Here is a 19,170-nt window from a genome sequence, read left to right as displayed (position 1 = left end):
AAAAATCCGTAGCGTTACGAGGATTAAACTGGCCACTTATACGGATAATACATGTATATCGCAATTAGTGGAAAACGATTTTGGAATTTGATGAATGTATATAATTTATTTATGTGTCTAGATTTATTAGCATATATATGAATATAGACAATGTTAGAAAGTCTTACATTAGAGATTACAACGATACTAGCCATATAAGATGCCACCATACTAGTTTTTCCTTAAAAGTCCCGAACACGAAATATGCCACCATACTAGTTTTTCTTTAAAAGTCCCGAACACGAGAGAAGTTCTCGTTGATGCATAGGTGGCCAACATGCAAAGCCAAATATGGATTCAAGATCAATACAAATAATCTGAAGAGTAAAAAATTAATAAAATTTTGGATATTATAGCATCAGCCTGCATACAGATTATTCTTTTGTCCTTCCTATCTAATCTAAGTATATCTACTAAACTTAAGTACCTTTTATACAATAACTTTTGTTGTTGAACGTTTGATTTTTACCTTTTTTTTAGAATACAAACATGAAAAAGGATTTCAACAAAAGATATATAAAGTACAATGCGCGAGGCCAAGCCAGGGCTCATGATGGAGTCGCATGCTCGCTCGTGACATCACTTTACCAGGTTTGTGGTACTAGTAACACCCAGTGGCAGAGGTTTGGAAGTCTGATTGCCCGAATTGGTAGGGCACATCACCGGCCATCTCGGAGTGAAGTGAACGACATGGTCCCACACGAGGACCATCCCAATCCCATGGAGAAGTCGGGCGTGTTGGAGAATATGAGCGCGGCGTCTTCTTGGACAGTTAGCTCACCATCAAGGTAGCGGCATACCTGGCGCATGCTTGGCCGGGCGTCCGGTTTATCCTGGCTGCACATCATGGCGAGCCACAGCACCAGCTTTGCCTGATCTTGCTCCTCGTAGCGCATACAGTGCAGTCTGGGGTCCAGTGCCAGCATCACGTCACCCCTGAGCGCCAGGCGTCGAACCCATCTGACCAAGGTGACGTCTAGACCGGTCGTGTCGTCGCGCTGGATGGGGCGACGGCCGCATGCGACCTCAAGGAGCAGGACGCCGAACGCGAAGACGTCCGTGGACGTCGTGGGTCGGCCGGACGCAGTCAGCTCCGGTGCCATGTAGCCGAGGGTTCCAACCACGCGTGTGGCGGTGGCGAGCTGGCCGGAGGAGGAGCCGTGGTCGTACAGGCGGGCGAGGCCAAAGTCGGCGAGCCGCGCGACCATGCCGTCACCGAGCAACACGTTGCTGGGCTTCACGTCACGGTGCACCACCACCTGATCCCACTCCTCGTGCAGGTAGGTCAGCCCCGAGGCGACGCCCTTGATAATCTCCAAGCGCTCGGCCCACGTCGACAAGGAGCGCTCGCCGTCGCCGAACAAGTGTTTGTCGAGGCTGCCGTTGGGCATCAAGTCGTAGACGAGGAACATGTCCTGTCCACGCCTGCACCAACCCCGCAGCTCCACGAGATTCCTGTGGCGCATGCGCCCCAGGCTCGCGATTTCGGCCACGAACCCCCGCATGGCCTCCCTCGTGTTGCTCGACGACATCCGCTTTACCGCCACCTCATCCCCGCTGCGTCGCAGCACGCCCTTGTACACCTGACCGAACCCACCCGCCCCGACGAGCTCACTTTTCTTGAACCCTTTGGTTGCCCTGTACAGATCCTTGTATGAAAATCTGTGGGGTTGCTCTAGCTCCCAGTCCTCCAGTGTCTCCGCAAGAGCGGCCCTCCGTCGCACCAGCAAAATCATAGCCCAAACTGCTGCTGTGACAAGTAGAGTTGAAGCACATGCCAGGGCAGCAATCTTGATGATGGCGGATTTGGGAGGAGACGGAGAGGGTCTCGGAACTTTTGGCAGCCGGGAAAGATCAATGTGCTGTGCTGATCCGTTGTTGGTCCGGAAACTCCAGGCTAAGATGTAATGTGAGCTTGCCAGTTTCCCGGTCGCTGATGAAAAGCCAACATACATGTTCGATTTGAAGACTGGAACAAGGTCAACTTGTGTAGATATAAGTGGGCGCTGAGGTTGTGGCATGGGTACAGGAGCAATGCTCACATTGAGGACGTTGGTTGTACCATCGTAGTCTATCCATGCTTGGATTGGCCGCCCGCTGTCAAGCGGCATGGCCACCCTCTTGTTGTCGTCTGTGTAGTACGAGGATGGCTCAGACACCGTGGAGACGACGCTGTTTATGTCTACACCAACATGGCTGCCATTCGGCTCATTCAGAGCAGCAATCGATTGTGTGTCGAACTCGACTGCGAAGACATGGTTGGAGGAATTCCCGTTGGTGGTTGGCCCAAGGACGCCAAGGTAGTCTTGATCGAACGCCCCAGGGAGCTGCTTTGATGGGGCAATCACAAAGGCCAGCCCATGGCCGCTGCCACTCTCGGAACTTGTCACGATGTCGAACACAAAGATTGTGCTCCAGTGGGTTACTTCCAACGTCGACTCGCTCTCGCCTTGGAGAATCTTGATTGGGGAATGGAAGAATGCGTGGCCCATAATATGGTTGCTGCTGTTCGTCAGCTGGAGAGCGCCACTGCTCAAGATCAGCGCTGAGCCATCAACGCTCAGGTTGGACGGCTGGTGGAACCCCTCGAAGATGAAGTCTACTCCACCGGGACAGGAGGAGGAAGCAGGACACTGAACTAGCACTAGGAGGAGTAACATGGCTACATCATGGACGTGCGCAGTGGGTGAAGCCCACGCCATGGATGGGAACCACGGATTACGGAAGGTTTGTAGACGTACACAGCAACAGGCCGGCTATATATCACGAATCACAGCACTGTGTAACCGTTAAACGAAAATTACATATTTCCACAAACATTAACACTTACGATATCGACACTGCACGGTCTCCAATTTACTACGTTGAATAATGATATCTTTTTAGTTACGTATTATCACAGTTTGTTTCATGTTAAATTCAGTAACATCATTCTTACGTTGTTTGTCTTTTTTTATTGGCATTCAAAGATAAAAAGATTTGATTTGCATAAACCTAAAACACTAATACTTGTGAAGTGGGGGACGGGGTGTATATTAACTAACTGGAATACTTTTCAGAAGTATTTAGAGACACTCAAATATGTGGATGTACCGATCCTGCCGATGAACGAGGTAACAGGCCATATACACGGCCTATAGCCTGCGGAGCACGCAACAGAGTGTGAATGAATTTGTTACTAACAAAAAGGATTAATTCGTTTCATACCACTATAAATATGACTATTCAGAAAAATATCAATTCATCTATTTGGATGGGTGCCACTACTATTTTCCTAAATTAGATCCATACTACTGCCATGACTTTTTCCATCCATCTGCCTTCCTCCTTCCGCGTTCTTCCCTCTCCTCCTTCTCCATCGGACTCATCACCACCTCGCAACCGTGGAGGTGAAGACGACGATGAAACCGGTGGCAAGCGGCGGGGAGGGCGGCGACGGCGAGCAGCGAGGCGGGATGGGACGGGACGGGGCAGGAGGTCGGCGATAGGGCGGGCGGAGGTTGGAGCATGCGGGACGGTCTAAGGCCGCCGGCGGGGCGGACTACACATGCGGAGGCCAACGGCGGGCGGGGCGGAGGCCGACGGCAGGCGTGCGGGGCAGCGGCAGCGGAGGCCAGTGACGACGACGACGTACTCCCAAACGGAGACTCTTGGACTATGGCGGCGACCGACTTCCGACTAGATCTGGACGACGAAAGCGACGGTCTAGCCCGACACGGCGGCGGTGGTGGCCTGGCCGGGTGGCGGCCAGACGGATGGCGACTTCGGTGGCGGCTAGGAGGGAAGATGACGTGGTGGATGGAAAAAGTCACGGCAGTGGCATGGATCCAATTTGAGAAAATAGCGGTGGCACCCATCCAAATACGCGAATTGTAATGACATTTTTCTAAATAGCCATATTTACAGTGGCATGAAACGAATTAACCCTAACAAAAATGCAGCGTAGATGCGAATTTAAATTTGGGTTTTCAATTTTCGAAATTGATAAGAGCATCACCAAAACATCCTTCAAATTTAATAATGCAAATAAGATATTATAAATTCTCTTAAAAGCAACCATATACAAATCAAACATTCAAATTTGTTTTTTATATCAAGCATTTATTAATCTGATTATTTAATCAAACTCTGACAAAATAACGGCAAACCACCAGTTAACGGTGACTATTGTAACTTTGCATAATAAATTATATGCTGGACCATATTACAATAAATTATAATTTTTCAAGTTTGGACGGTATTGCAGAACTTGCAAGACCAAGTTTATATACTATTTTCAAAAATATTGCAACAACAAACAAAAACAAATTGATGCACTAATTTCATAATCACTGCAATATCAAGTTCACACATTGCATAAATAATTTTAATTAAATAATTTATTCACATTATCTAATATTAACATAAAATTTAAACTCTATAAATCTAAATTTAATAAAAAAAACACTTTATACAAACATAAGTTGCATCCCATACAACTTTCCGTCTTATAATAAATGAAATTTTGTTGATTTTGTATATATCAAATAAACAAACTAACCGTGTAGCTCTTGAATAACACATAATTCAAATTCTAAATTTATTATGAGTTTAAAAACAATTTTCATCGTGTCTTCTTATATTATATAAAAAGATATTTAAATAAAGTGATTATATAATACCTAGCAAATATTTATCGCATGAGTTCTTTATAGTTTAAGAATATATACGCAATTTTTAACAAAGTGAAAAATACTAATGATATTTTTTTCATTAGTTGTGTTTACAATTCGTTATTATTAGGAGGCACACGTATCTTTTAGTGATTTAAAAAATATTTTAAATTGATGCATCATTTGACAGATGAAAATTTGTACAAAGTTGTTCTTGTACATGATAAATCATCCCAGTAAGTTTTAGTCAAATTTAGTAAATTTTTACTTTTAGGTCTAAGTTTATACATACTTAATTGGTACGAACAAAGTGGGTGAAATTAGTATGATAGTTAGAAGGATCGATCCATAGATTCTAGTTTATTAAGGTTAGAGCTATTTGGTTCATTAAATTCTAGAGACACCATTTTAAATCCATTAAAGCACATTATGAATATGGTCCAATAGATAAATGGACTGAACCTAATCATTCTCACCTTTAGGTTATGTATCACCACATCTTAGCCTGCCGATTCTATCGAATGGCAATGAAATGTCCGAATGCACGTTTCTGCTTCTACTCATAACTTTCTTTAAAGAAAATCTAAATATTACTCTCTTCGGTTGCAAATGTTTGTCGTTGAACCAACGGCAAGCAAAAAAGATAGGAGAGAGTAATTTATTTAAGGATAGAGAGTATAACTCTAAAAGTGCTATAGGCAACAACAAACATTGGATATACATATGTCGAAATTTCTGATAGGGGAAAAACGGTAGCAGTCTTGTTTGCCAGCACATGATCGAATAGAAAGGAGTGGTAACAACTGAGTAATGATGACTACCATATATTCGCTCTTACTTTCATTGATTTCTGTGCTCAACATGTCTCAGGCTCTCAGCTAGCGCGTCTGGCCTTCCAACATTTTATTAGGGCAGTGATATAAGTGTAATCTAAAAATTGTCATGTTATATTTATTTTTATACAAAGAATAGAGAAAATAAGAGATAAAAAACGAGTTACATATTTATAGTCAGTTATAACATTGCTCTAAGATAATATATTTGTATGAGAGGTGAACCATGCATGTACTACCTTCGTTTTAGTTTATAAAACTTTATAGATTTACCTAAATTCATCTATATATCTATGTATATGTTTTAGATATGTGTCTATATTCATTATCGCACAAATGAATCTAGGTAAGACTAGAAAGTCTTATAATATGAAACGGAGAGAATATATGTTTGTGCGTAAATATTGTATAAGTTAGGTCCTTGTTAATTATTAATGGCATAAAAAGATTTTAGAGCTAATAGTTAGCTCTTTATTGACCTTGCTCTTGCCTGGCTACGCTATTATCGACTTGTGGGAGTAACCAATCTATACTCCTATAAATTTCCTATTGGTGGTGGCTAGTGACAGTGAATTTGCTATAATCTATACTCTGCTTTTAAAAGAAAATAATTATAGATCTCACATGTCAACCACTCACACCAAGACCGCATTCGTGTGAGTGGAGGTAAGTTAACTTACCCCGGCACGAAAAATGTAGTAATAGATTAGTAATAATTATTAATTATTAAAAAAAATATGAAATAGATTAATATGATTTTTTAAAAACAACTTTCCTATAGAAAATTTTAAAAAATACACCGTTTAGTAGTTCAAGAAGCGTGCGAGTGAAAAACGAGAGTGATAAGTTAACTTAGAGGGGGTGAAGAACGCGACTCAACTCTACTTTTTACGAGAAAAAAGACCATGGGGCCAATAGATCCACATATCAATAACAAATATATGTAGCAGTTAAAAGATGATATATGCCAAAAAATAATGTTAATAATATATTAATAATATTTTAAAAATAAAATACCGTTACAACGCATAAACAATATGCTAGTTTCTATCAAGTATAAAGCATAGGAGTAACTGGCGGTATGTGATAGTAGTATATGTGGTTTTTGATCTTTATATAAAAAGAAAATGCAGTTTGTGATATGAGATTTTCTCCCGTACAGTTTTTTACCTTGCGGTGCAGAACAAAATCCATCTGTCCATACTCAGAAGGGCACGATTGGGAGAGATAAATCCATCTATCGAGGATTCCAGGCTGACGCTTGCCTCTCCGCAGCGACCAAGCCACTGTCAGCATTGTTGAACTTTTTCATGCTTGTTGTGCCTCATGTGCAGTTTTTCGTACATCATAGACAACACTTTATGGATGGCAAATTGAACTGATGCTTGATATGAGTAATTTAGGTGGCTGTTCAAAACTTGAAATAATTATACTACTATCTACCTCTGTCGTAAAATATTTAACGTCGTTGATTTTTTCATGGACGTTTGACCATTCGTCTTATTTAATTTTTTTTATAAAATATGTAAAGCTATATATATATGCACAAAAGTATATTTAACAATAAATAAAATAATATAAAAATAATGAATAATTATGTAAATTTTTTAAATAAGACGAATAGTCAAACATGTTTTAAAAAATCAACGACGTCAAACATTTAACTACAAAGGGAGTATAAGGTTCATGTCTCGTAGGTAATCAAGAACTAATTATGTGACTAGTTCGGGTGGAGACAGCCACCACGACCGCCGCCACCTCCCCGCCGGCCGCCAACGCCTTGCTTTCACTGGCAGGCGACTGACGACGGTGGAGCGCTGCTTGTCGTCGATGGGGTTCGTCGCCGGTGACGATGGCCGGTCGTCGCAGATGTGGGTGCTGATGTAGGTGATCTCCAACCGGGAGGGGTCATCGTTGGATTGCTACACATGCTTCCTCGCCGAGCAGCCAAATGACCATCTCGCTTCCGCCGGCCCAAAACCGACTCGCACTGCCGTCGCGGCCTCCTCGCTTCCACCGGTCGGGACCACCGTGACCGCCACCACCTCTCCGCCGGCCGCCACCGTCTCGGACTGCCGCCGCCGGCTCGCTTCCACAGTTCAGATTAGAGGGAAGCCGTCACCACGCATTAGATCAGAGGGATTGAAAACCCTAATTCCCTCACCTACCGCGAAAAGTCAAAAACACCCTTCCACCCGTCTATGTGTTCTAGTACAGCAACATGGGTAATTTTGTACCTGAAGGTACCACATAATTTCCTATCATCGGGTTGAGTTGTATGAACAGTCTAAATCTGGGACTGACCTGAGTGAAATGTACCTGCTGTATGAGAGAAAAGCTCTTGTGATATATAGGCGCCATGGAAATAGATAATTAAAGTTCGTGACCCTTATAGTGCATGCAAATTTCTTGTCTCAGAAAGTCATTTAAAAGCATTGATCGATCAGCAGCAAAAGAAACAGCTCAAAGCTTTTATCGGATTTTGCGTTTTGCTTTGCTGTCCTTTGATCCTTTCCCCATCTCTATCTAGCTCATCTCTGAAAAGAAAAACTTGACAACAAAGTTTGGAAGAGGGAAAGAACACACACGGAGAGAGAGTGTGTGATTGAGTGAATCATAGTCAATGGCCTGGATCATACTGTTGATGATCAAATGACATTCGCACGAGCACAACACTAGCCTGAATGCTTGATCTGCAAAATCTGTAGGAATGCAAAGCATGATCGCAATCTGTGAGAGGGTGCGAGAAATGAATCATCAATGGCAGGGTTGCGAGCTGGTGCTTCTGACGAGCAATGGAGCATGAGCAATGCAATGGAGTAATCGAGTCGGGTTGTCCCGTGGCTTTCCCATGGTGGACCTGACCAAACAAAGCTCTGACTGAGCTCTCCTCCTCCTCCTCGATATCCTCTCTGCAAAAGCAAAAGCAAAAGGAAGAAAAGAAAGAGCTGTCCATTCTCTTTTTAGTTCCTCTCACATCAAATATTTAGACACTAATTAGATCTATTAAATATAGATTATTAATAAAACCCACCTCATATTCTAGACTATTTCATGAGACGAATCTATTAAGCCTAATTAGTCCATAATTAACGAATATGATGCTACAGTAAATATTTGTTAATCGTGGATTAATTAGGCTTAAAAATTTGTCTAATGAAATAGTCTTTATTTATGCAATTAGTTTTGTTATCAGTCTAAATTTAATACTCCTAATTAACATTTAAACATCCGATATGACAAAAAACTTAAAAAAATCCCTAAATCCAAACAGCCCTAGTCTTTTTCTCTACTCTAGTAGGAGTAGTACAGTAGAGCAGTGGACAAAGCATCCGAATCATTTCTTTCACCGACAGCCTTCCACCCCACTCTTCTCTCCACTCTCCCACCCTACTCTCAACCAGCCAAAGCGAAACCTGCAGTTACAGCTGCTGCTACTACAAACCATGGATTTACTACTTGTAGCTACAATTACATGGTGCTTGAAACATACGGTAGTACATTGTGAAATGTGACCTCCTAAATCACGCACAAATGCAGTGCATAATATACTTTGGAGCCAGTAAAAATTAGACCCTCAGTTAGTTAAGGAGAAAAGAACGAAGAAATATGAGCAGAGTACAAACAACATGAAGCAAAGGCACTAGAGAGCAGGCCTTCCTTGAACCATCCAGAGTCTGACAGTAGGCCAGCCTTTGTCCCCTAGTCACCCAACTGTTCCTCCATCAGTCTCACTTTCTCAGCTAATCCAACACAGACATAACCAATCCTCCTTGTTGATTTACACCTTGAAAGATACAAATTTTCCTATCTGCAGACACGCAGACATGCAGGTGAGGGGCCTGTGCCCTGTACAGGAAAGGGAAAGCACCTGCTGGCAAATTGTAGATGAGTGCAATGTGCAGAGCGAAAAGAAGATGGAAGGATTAAAGAATGGGTTTTTGGAATGTCTGTCATTGAAATGAACAGTGTCTTAATGATTTGCAATTAAAAATTAGTAATCTTAATGATGCCAGGCCACACGTCCATGACTACACCGGCCGTTATTCTTTCGTTTCGTCCTCACTCATCGCCTCCATTGTCCACATTTCGAGCTTTTCTACACAAAGGGAAAGGAAAGAGAGGGGGTTTGGTAGCTGAGCAATGGGGTTGGCCAGCGACAGCCCTGCGTTTCCCTTCTCCACCGGCAAGCTCTCCGCCGCCAACTCGCCGCGCTTCTGCAACCCCATCAGCAGGAGGTACCATTTGCTGTTCCTTTCTCTTCCATTCCTGAACTCGGTTTTGACGTTGTTGCGGAAGAAAATGCAATGGCGAGTGGTAGCGCTAGCTCCTAAAGTTCTTATTTTTGCCCCCTCCTTGATCGAGTGATTCGAGATGCATTGCGATTTTGGTTAGCACCCTTGTCAGTTTAGGTTGGTTACAGGAAGTTTTCTTTGGTTTCATTTTGCTGGGCGTGTTTGGATTTTTCGTTTCATGTTACTGGTATCGGGAACTCCGACCTGAAATGCTTGCAATATCACGCAAAATCGCAAATGTCATCTCCATAATCTCAGATGACATCTGAATTTCTGAAGCATCCACTGTCGAACTGAAGAATCCAGTGGCAAACCTTAAAATGCTCGTCGGATGGTCCCGCCCGTCACAAAACTTCTTGATTTTTTTTTACTCTCGTCCCATGTCTTGTCTAGATTCAGGTCCCTACCAAAGAATCCCCTTTCTTATTAAGCATTTATGCTGTATCTGGTTCTGAAGTTCTGAACAAGTCAATGATGTTTTTTTTCTTTTTTTTTATGGAAGAGGATTAATGCAATTTTGAGAGAAGAAACCACAAGCATCCGCAGATTTAACTCCAAAAATATACTTCTTAATGTTTAATTAGTTTGTGATTGAAACCTACATTGACGGTATGTCTTGCTGGACTGAAAGAATCTGCTCCGGATATTTGATTGCTGTAGCAGTTTCCGCTGCCTTCTCCAATTCCTTGGTAAAAAGGGATGTAATTTCCAAGTATTGCATGTTCCCAGCAGAGTGTAGAAAATTAGTATCATACTTTATATTCAATGCTGCAAATGCAAATGAAGTTCTTGGTGTCTACTTAAGGAATGTTCCTTGCTGTGCAGGATATTTTCTGATGTTGCTGGGGATTTAACAGTATCTGTAGATGGCCAATCTTTTCTGCTACACAAGGTGCTTTATCTATTTTAATACCTTCATCTTACCCATTCTCTGCATTTTCTCTTTTTTTTCTGTTGCAATTTTTTTTATCATTAGTTATTTAGTTATCACCTAATGCACAACAGGAGCCTGCCAAGTATAGTTTTGGGGCTATTGCTCAGTTGGGCAGTTGGGTTTTCTTTGCAGGACGTTAATTACCTGACAATGTTACAAGTGGAATAGGAATCTAACTTGTCACTCTGTATTTAAAAATGATTACCCATGGTACCAATGTGATTGAAGTGAACAACTTGTTATCATTTGTGGACATAAAAAAAATTATAATGTGTATCCTTACTGATGTTATAACTACACAAGTATAGAATTCTGTAATCTGTATACCATGGCGTCTGGTTCGATAACCACAATTTCTTAAATGTAGTGCTCTTCAAAAGGTATAGATCTATTTTAGGGGTTTTGTTTGTCCTGGGATCCTGGCAAGGATTTCTGATCATAATAAAGGCTGAAGATGCTAATAAATATCAGTGAATAATTTTTTTGGTGGGGACAGAGTGAATAATTGGAGATGGGAGCAGTAAACAATTATTGGGCACAACAGTGGTTTGGCTTTATATGTTCTTTGAGGTGCTTTACAATGCTCTCGTAGAATCAATCTAGAATGTTTTTTTTAATCCAATGAATCATATATATTTATACTACCATGTCAACTACTGATAGTATAACTCATAAATCAATGGCTGAGATGACTTTTATGGGCAGCAATACATGTTTTGCACATTACTAATGCTTGTTGAGATTTAACAGGGAAATATTTTTTTATTAAAGGAGTTTTCATAGGAAGGTATTAGGGAGGAAAATGTAATTGATATTTCTCTCTGCATGATGAGTGTAAGATTTTATAGACTGAAGTAAAGTCGCAAAATGGGTTTAATCATAGTGTACTTCTGTAATGGTTTTGCAGTTCCCTCTAGTCTCTAGGTGTGGAAGAATACGAAGAATGGTAGCTGAAACCAAGGATCCAGATCTCTCAAAGTTGGAGCTAGTAAATGTACCAGGGGGAGCTTTAGCATTTGAACTTGCTGCCAAGTTCTGTTATGGGAGTAATTTTGAGATTAATACCGTCAATGTGGCTCATCTCCGGTGCATTGCAGAATACTTGGAAATGACAGAAGAGTACCAAGAGGAGAATCTCATCGTCCGGACAGAAACATACTTGAATGAGATTGTAGTGAAGAACCTTGATAAATCCCTAGAAGTCCTATGTGCATGTGATGGGTTGGATCCAACAGTGGAAGATGTTGGACTTGTAGACATGTGTGTCGATGCAATTGCGCTAAATGCAAGCAAAGAGCAGCTGGTTTCAGGCTTGGCTCATTTGGAATGTGATGTTGGATCAGGAAAATTTCGCATGCATTGTCAAGATTGGTGGGTTGAGGATCTTTCTGCACTGAGAATCGACTACTATCAGCGCGTTATCGCTGCAATGAGGAGAACTGGGGTGAGGCCAGAGAGTATTGGCACATCCATTGTGCACTATGCTCAAACAGCTCTGAAAGGTATAGAAAGGCGCCATGTGTGGGACTCTGGTCCTCTTGTCGGCGACAATCAACGAGTCATTGTGGAAACGCTCATCGATCTGTTGGCAACAGAAAAGATCACATCGGTTACCTTGTCATTCTTGTTTGGTATGCTGAGAATGGCAATAGAAGTTGATGCAGGCCTAGATTATAGGATTGAAGTTGAGAAAAGGATCGGCCTTCAGCTTGAGATGGCATCGCTTGATGATCTTCTGATCCCTGCTGTGCAGACAAGCGACTCAATGTTTGACGTTGACACTGTCCATCGCATATTGGTGAACTTCTTGCAAAGGATTGAGGAAGATGATTCAGGAAACTTGTCACCTTGCGGATATGAGTCTGATGATGGGCTAAAGTCTCCGAGCCATAGCTCGGTCCTGAAGGTTGGAAGATTAATGGACGGTTACCTCGCAGAAATAGCACCAGATCCATATCTGAAACTGCAGAAGTTCATGGCTCTCATCGAACTCTTACCGGACTATGCACGAATTGTTGACGATGGACTCTACCGTGCCATTGACATATATCTGAAGGTACAAGTCTCTCTCCATTCGATTTTTAGTAACTGACAGCATTGATTCCTGTTCAAACTTTGATCAATATTAATATTTATGTTCAAAATCATATAGTTAAATTCATGTTGCATCATACTTCCATAATACTCCCTCCGTATTTTCCATAATACTCCCTCTGTATTTTAATAGATGAATAGTGGTTAAAGTATTGGGAAATTCATTGTTAGATAAATAGTGGTTAAAGCTCAATCAGATTATTAAAGTAACAGGTAAAGTACAATTATTGGTCATCAGAAAAATTGGCATTTCTGATTACTGTGAAATGGCTAATCCAGTAACCGACAATGGCCATCCTAACAGCAATGGCAATGCTATTCCTTCTTGATGAAAATGTGACATTTTCTTACACTAGCAATTGCTAGATGTGATCACTAGAATAGTTTGCAATCTGTATAGTAGAATCTGATGATGTAAATACAGCTTGTGTTGTGTGTGTGTGACACTGACTGACTGATGACATACAGGCTCATCCGTCTCTGACGGAGTCGGAGTGCAAGAAGCTGTGCAAGCTGATCGACTGCCAGAAGCTGTCGCAGGACGCGTCCAGCCACGCCGCGCAGAACGACCGCCTCCCCATCCAGACGGTGGTGCGGGTGCTCTACTTCGAGCAGCTTCGCCTCAAGTCCACCGTCTCTACCACCCACCACACCACCACCCTCACCATGTCCGGCGGCGACGGCTCGCTGTCGCAGCGGATGATGCCGGGGGGCAGCGGGGTGCCGAGCTCGTGCGTGTCGCCGCAGCGTGACAACTACGCGTCGCTGCGGCGGGAGAACCGGGAGCTGAAGCTGGAGATCGCGCGGATGCGGGTGCGGCTGACGGAGCTGGAGAGGGAGCAGGGGGTGATGAGGCAGGGCATGCGGGACGGCCGCGGCGGAGGGGAGCACGGGAGGGCGCTGCTGGCGTCGATATCTCGAGGGATAGGGAGGATAGCCACGCTGGGGGTGGGGGCGCAGGGAGGGGAGAGCAGGAGGAGGAAGAAGAAGAAGAGCTCGCAGTCGCAGTGGTCGTCGGACGGTGGCGGGAAGAGCAGCAGGCGGAGGCACAAGTCGGCGTCTTCCACTGTCACCTACGCTGCTGCATCCTGAATCAAACTGCAATTTTTAGAGGCAAAAGATGACTTAAACTGCAGGAAAATTGTAAAATTATACATTTAGGTGACGATTAAAATGTACTGATAGTGCTCACTAGCTAAGCTAATCTAGTAGGAGCAGGCATTTTTTTGGTGTGGTTTTTTCTTGACGGCGTGGAGGCCGCCGCCAGCAAGGTTGAGTGATCTTGGACGCCTGTCAGAAAAAAAAGAACTACTAATGACGTGCTTGAACTAAGTGATGCAACAGAGGACGAAATGATGAACACAAACGACTCAATTGTTCAAGTCCGTGATAGGTTTTGGATGGCAGACAGAAGTCAGTAATTTGTAGCCTATGTCATTCAACCGTTGGTAACGTTGATTAGTGTGTGACGCTGGGTGATGAGTGGGGTTAAAAATGGTTCGGAATTTTTTTGGAATCCAGACCTGTTTTTAGAAACGGAACTCATCTGTCGAAATTTTTTGAAAACGGTATCAGAATCGAAATTTTTTTTGGAAATGGCAACGGATACGGTCAAAGTATTATCGTCGGAACTCGGAATACGGAGAGCGAGGAACCGAGGCGAGGAGGGTGCGATGCAGCGACGGCCGACCGTCGTTGGCTAGCGGCGTGCTGCCCTCTTCCAGCTCTGCCGCCCCCTCCCACCCCTGGCACCGGCGTTCCCGCTCCCTCTGCCGCCCCCTCCCATCCCGGTCCCCGACGCCGCCTCTACTCCAGCCACCGCCACCGGCCCCCGTCGCCCGGACCACCGCCTCCAGCCGCCGGCCCCTGTCGCCTGAGGCCGCCTCCAGCCGTCGGCCATGACGCCGCCAGCCCCCGGCGCCGCCTCTAGCTCCCTCCAGTCGTCGGCCACGACGCCACCGTCCCCCGGCGCCGCTCCCAGCTCCCTGCCGCCGGCCACGACGGTTGGTGTGAATTTGTGCAGGGAATATGAGAAATAAAATGAGATTGTCTCCAATTTTATTCTACAGTCATAAATGTTTTTTGCGATGGTATTTTAGAATTTATGATGTGTTGTTCTCTTCGTTACTTTGAGAAGTTAATATATTGTTTAAAAAAATTTGTATACATATTTTGAGGTATTTTTATATTCCGATAAATTTTTGATACCGTATTCGGTCCGCTTCGTATTTGATCCGTTGTCATTTTTGATATTATCCGATTCTGTTTTCTTATCCAGGGTTTCCGTTTCTGGTTTCAGTTCCAGTTCATTTCTGATCGGAAACTGACGTGTGGGATACGAAAACGGTAAAAATAATTTTCGTCCGTTTTCATCCCTAGCGATGAGTCAGGATTGAAAGCCAAGTTTGTTTGTGTAAAGTTGAATGAAAAGCGGCAATGCAGCAGGCAGTGAGCATCTTGCAGGCAAAGGAGAAAACTCCAGCCGAGAAGATGATGTCAGCGTCTGGACTCTCAATCTGCACACAAGTATTCGTTCGTAGAGAGTACGCAATAGAGGAGATTGGTGTATGTATCTTTTGCTGTTACCCCGTTGGATGAGAGGATACCCGTCCCCACCTTTTCCTTACGTGTCCGCCTTCGACTGGTGTACGGATTTTCCGTGGGACCCAGAATGTTATCCTCCGACGTGGCAACTCCCAAGCCACGTAGTCCCTCCTTCAATTCTTCCGTAGCTCGATGCGTTTGCGTACGTGGACGGAGATGAGCCTAGCGCCACTCCTAGTCAATGAACACTACAGTAGTACAGAATGCAATGCAACACTGTAGCTTTTGTCCGTGCAAAAACTATTCATTCCATTCCATTCCATGGTTTACAGGTGATTTAAAGACATATTTATAAACAAAAAATATTTAATAAATAAAGAAAGTTATATATGTATTTTTATTGATCTCAAAGCTAATGATAAAAAATAAATTCAGTAAAAAAATGTCAAAATAAACTTTAAATTTAAAGTTAAAAATTTAAAATTTAGCTTATAAACATAAACATAGGTATCGATCTCTAACGCTAAGTCTGATGCTGATGGCACACACCCGTGAACATGACCTGTTTGCAGTTTTTGACGGGAGTGTTGCCATCACCGAAATGGAGGCTAGCAAACAGTGGTTATCGCAAGAGTTGCACGAACCGGAAAGTCTCGAGACCAACTAAAAGCAGCAACAGCAACGTAATACTACGATGCAAGTACGTAGCGGCGGCCGATGCACGACTTGCTGACGAAAACGCATTAACACCCATGCAATTTTTGGATGAATACAGGAAATGGCGTACTCCTATTCTGTTCCACTTGTTATTGCCGGAGTACTCGAGGGAGTTCCAATATTCTAATGAGATGGACAATCTCTCTTTTTATACAAATTTATTTATAAAATATATTTTTGTTTATAAATTGTTTTGTTTTTTCTTTAAAAAGCCAAAAATCACCCCGGAATCTTTATAAATCCTATCAATGAGGATCAGATATTCAGATCACACCAACTCTTTCTGCCTTGTTTATTTATTCGAAATCTTTGATATGCCCAAGCTCACTGCGTTGCTATTGATGCAAGCTTCCAGCTTCAACGGCGGAGGACACATCTCTTCTCTTGCGCCTGCATCTGCTTCTGCTTCCATGGATCGGACGTGCCAGTGGTACGTGTATGCTCTACCTGCCTTTGCTCAATTGCTGCTCTTGTTGTCACTCTTTCATCTGAATTTACAATCTTAATTCTTTCTTCTTCTTCTTCCATCCAAATCGACGGATCAAACCAGGGTTTCGTCGCCGGATGCCCCTCCCGATCTTCTCATCCGGATCGCCCACGACGTGTTCCCTCTCCACAAGGTTACATTTTTTTTTCTTCTCCGTTCACTTCACTTGTTCTTTAATTTGTTCTTGTAAGAGCAAGAAAAGACTGCTTTGCTCTGTTTTGATCGAAGTCTGAACTCTGACGTCGACAAATCTTCTTCCTTTGTGCTGTCAGGCGGTGATGGTGCCCAAGTGCGGCTACATCCGCAAGGCCGTCGCGGCGGCGCGCGGTGGACCCACGGCCACCGTCGAGCTCGACCTCTCCGCGCTGCCCGGCGGCGTCGACTCTTTTGAGAAGGCCGCGCGTTACTGCTATGGCGCCAGCTTCGAGATTTCCGTGCGCAACGCGGCCGCGCTCCTCTGCGCCGCGGCCTTCCTCGACATGCAGCCGGCGGAGGGTGGCCTGGAGCGTCGCGTGGAGGAGTTCTTGGCGAAGGTCGGGCTCCGCACGCTGCCCAGCGCCGTCGCCGTGCTGCGATCCTGCGAGGGGCTCCTCCCGGCCGCCGAGGAGGTCGGCGTCGTGCAGCGCTCGGCTGATGCTGTAGCGCTCAGGATCGGCAACGAGGTGCTGTTCTCGACGAGGTCGCCGCCCGCGTGGTGGACGGCGGAGCTCGCGGCCCTCTCGCCGGCGTCGTTTCACAAGGTTATCACGGCGCTGCGCTGCCGCCGAGCGGAGCCCGAGGTGCTTGTCGCCGCGGCGACCGCTTACGCTGAGCTTTTGCTGGCCGAAGTGATCGCCGACGTCCATGCTGCTGACTCCGGCGGCGTGCACCGCGCGCTTGTGGAGTCCGTGGTGGCCGTGCTCCCTTCCACAGACGACGCGCCCATCCCGGCCGCGTTCCTCTGCCGCTTCCTCCACGTCGCCGTCACCATCGGCTCATCCGCCAAGACGTGCCGCGACCTGGAGCTCCGGGTCGCGGCGGTGCTCGACCAGGCCACCACGGGCGACCTGCTGACCCTCGCGCTCGACAGCGCCGGTGAGCGCGTCCAGAACGTCGACACCGTTCGCCGCATCATCGGCGCCTTCGTGGAGCGCGACGCGTCGTCGGGCGGCGGCGGGAACGGGCGGAGCAGGAGGGCGTCCCTGAGCGGAGCCGGAGCGCTGCAGGGCGGTAGCGCGATGCAGACGGTGGCGAAGACCGTGGACGAGCTGGCGGCGGAGATCGCGACGGAGGAGTCGCTGCCGATCTCCAAGTTCGTCGGCCTCGCCGGCGCGGTGCCGAAGGAGGCGCGGGCGACGCACGACTGCCTGTACCGGGCGGTGGACATCTATCTGAAGGCGCACCCGGCGCTGGACGAGATCGAGCGGGAGAAGGTGTGCAGCGTGATGGACCCGCTGAAGCTGTCGTACCAGGGGCGCCTCCACGCGTCGCAGAACAAGCGCCTCCCGCTGCAGGCGGTGCTCAGCGCGCTCTACTACGACCAGCTCAAGCTCCGCAGCGGCAATGGCGGCGGAGCCGGTGGAGACGAGAGCGGCGGGTGGGACTCGTATGGTGGGATGATGAGGTCGGCGCGGATGCAGGCGAAGGCGGAGGCGTCGCTGGCGAGGGAGAACGAGGAGCTGCGGTCGGAGCTGGCGCGGATGCGGGCGTACATGTCGGGCATGGGCGTGCAGCAGAGCAAGGGGGGCGGGTCATCGTCGAGGACGACGGCGTCGTCGGGGAAGAAGGGAACGACGAGCTTGTGGTTGCTGGGGTCGGTGTCGCGGACGTTGAGCCGGCTGAATCCGTTCAAGGGCGGCATCTGGGCCAAGGACACGTCGAGCATCGGCGACAAGAAGATGCATTCGGTGAAGCCCAAGAGGAGGAGGTTCTCCCTTAGCTAGGCTACCTTACATATGATCAGATCATGCTCGTACATGTGTCAGTGACAGTGAGTGTATATTGATTGGTTGGTTAATTACTCGCAAGAAACATTGCTGTTCTTGCGTAGTCTAAATTGTAATATTGTGCCGGCAAAACGATCATATGCTTGGTTATTGGATTGGTCCAAAACGTTTCTTCCATCTTGAGCATGTTTCCTGTCTGTGCCTTCCCAAGTTTTGTTCAAGGACAAGTAATATCCAACGCAAGATTTGTGCTTCGTCCCCATCCTGAGCCTTGAGGTGGGGGAGAGTAGGAACTCTGGCTGGTAAGGTAAAATAGATCAGATTTAGATAGCGGTATCATACTATATCTTATACCATATTTACTAGTCAGTCACACAGATATAGATGTACAAGTAAATTGTCCTAGATGTAAGAATTTATACGGACTTCACTCAAAAATAGATTGAAATTGTTAATTTTTATTTCTATATGTAACTAATACACCGTCAAGTCAACACTATGCAATAATAATAGAACACATGAGTTTTAAACATAATTTGAAAATTCGTAACATAATAACCTAACAAACATATTAATGTGTGACGAGAGGAGAGAAAGAAGGAAGGTGGTGCTTAGTGCATTCCTATGTTCCATCGGCGTCGGTGTATAGC

General features: G+C 45.3%; 3 protein-coding genes and 1 non-coding gene across 4 annotated transcripts; 2 read left to right on the top strand and 2 right to left on the bottom strand.

Moving 5' to 3' along the window:
- Positions 1-389: 389 nt before the first annotated feature.
- On the bottom strand, positions 390-2,741 carry LOC102703826 (L-type lectin-domain containing receptor kinase SIT2-like). Its single transcript, XM_006664221.3, has one exon. The coding sequence runs from the start codon at positions 2,739-2,741 to the stop codon at positions 699-701; it is 2,043 nt and encodes a 680-aa protein (XP_006664284.1). The 3' UTR covers positions 390-698.
- Positions 2,742-9,617: 6,876 nt separating this feature from the next.
- LOC102706892 (BTB/POZ domain-containing protein At3g08570-like) lies at positions 9,618-14,046 on the top strand. The gene is made up of 4 exons (XM_006663688.3): positions 9,618-9,762; positions 10,645-10,711; positions 11,661-12,809; positions 13,316-14,046. The coding sequence occupies exons 1-4, from the start codon at positions 9,668-9,670 to the stop codon at positions 13,937-13,939; spliced, it is 1,935 nt and encodes a 644-aa protein (XP_006663751.2). The 5' UTR covers positions 9,618-9,667; the 3' UTR covers positions 13,940-14,046.
- Positions 14,047-16,194: 2,148 nt separating this feature from the next.
- LOC102703540 (root phototropism protein 2-like) lies at positions 16,195-18,670 on the top strand. The gene is made up of 3 exons (XM_040529206.1): positions 16,195-16,538; positions 16,659-16,728; positions 16,868-18,670. The coding sequence occupies exons 1-3, from the start codon at positions 16,357-16,359 to the stop codon at positions 18,515-18,517; spliced, it is 1,902 nt and encodes a 633-aa protein (XP_040385140.1). The 5' UTR covers positions 16,195-16,356; the 3' UTR covers positions 18,518-18,670.
- Positions 17,215-17,351, bottom strand: LOC121056076. The gene has a single exon (XR_005812979.1). It is a non-coding gene; the product is annotated as a small nucleolar RNA Z248 (small nucleolar RNA).
- Positions 18,671-19,170: the final 500 nt, after the last annotated feature.

This window comes from Oryza brachyantha, chromosome 12 (genome assembly GCF_000231095.2).
Source record: "Oryza brachyantha chromosome 12, ObraRS2, whole genome shotgun sequence".
Lineage (NCBI taxonomy): Eukaryota > Viridiplantae > Streptophyta > Magnoliopsida > Poales > Poaceae > Oryza > Oryza brachyantha.
The sequence above is the reverse complement of the archived record's forward strand: the minus strand, read 5'-3'. Positions and strand labels throughout refer to the sequence as shown.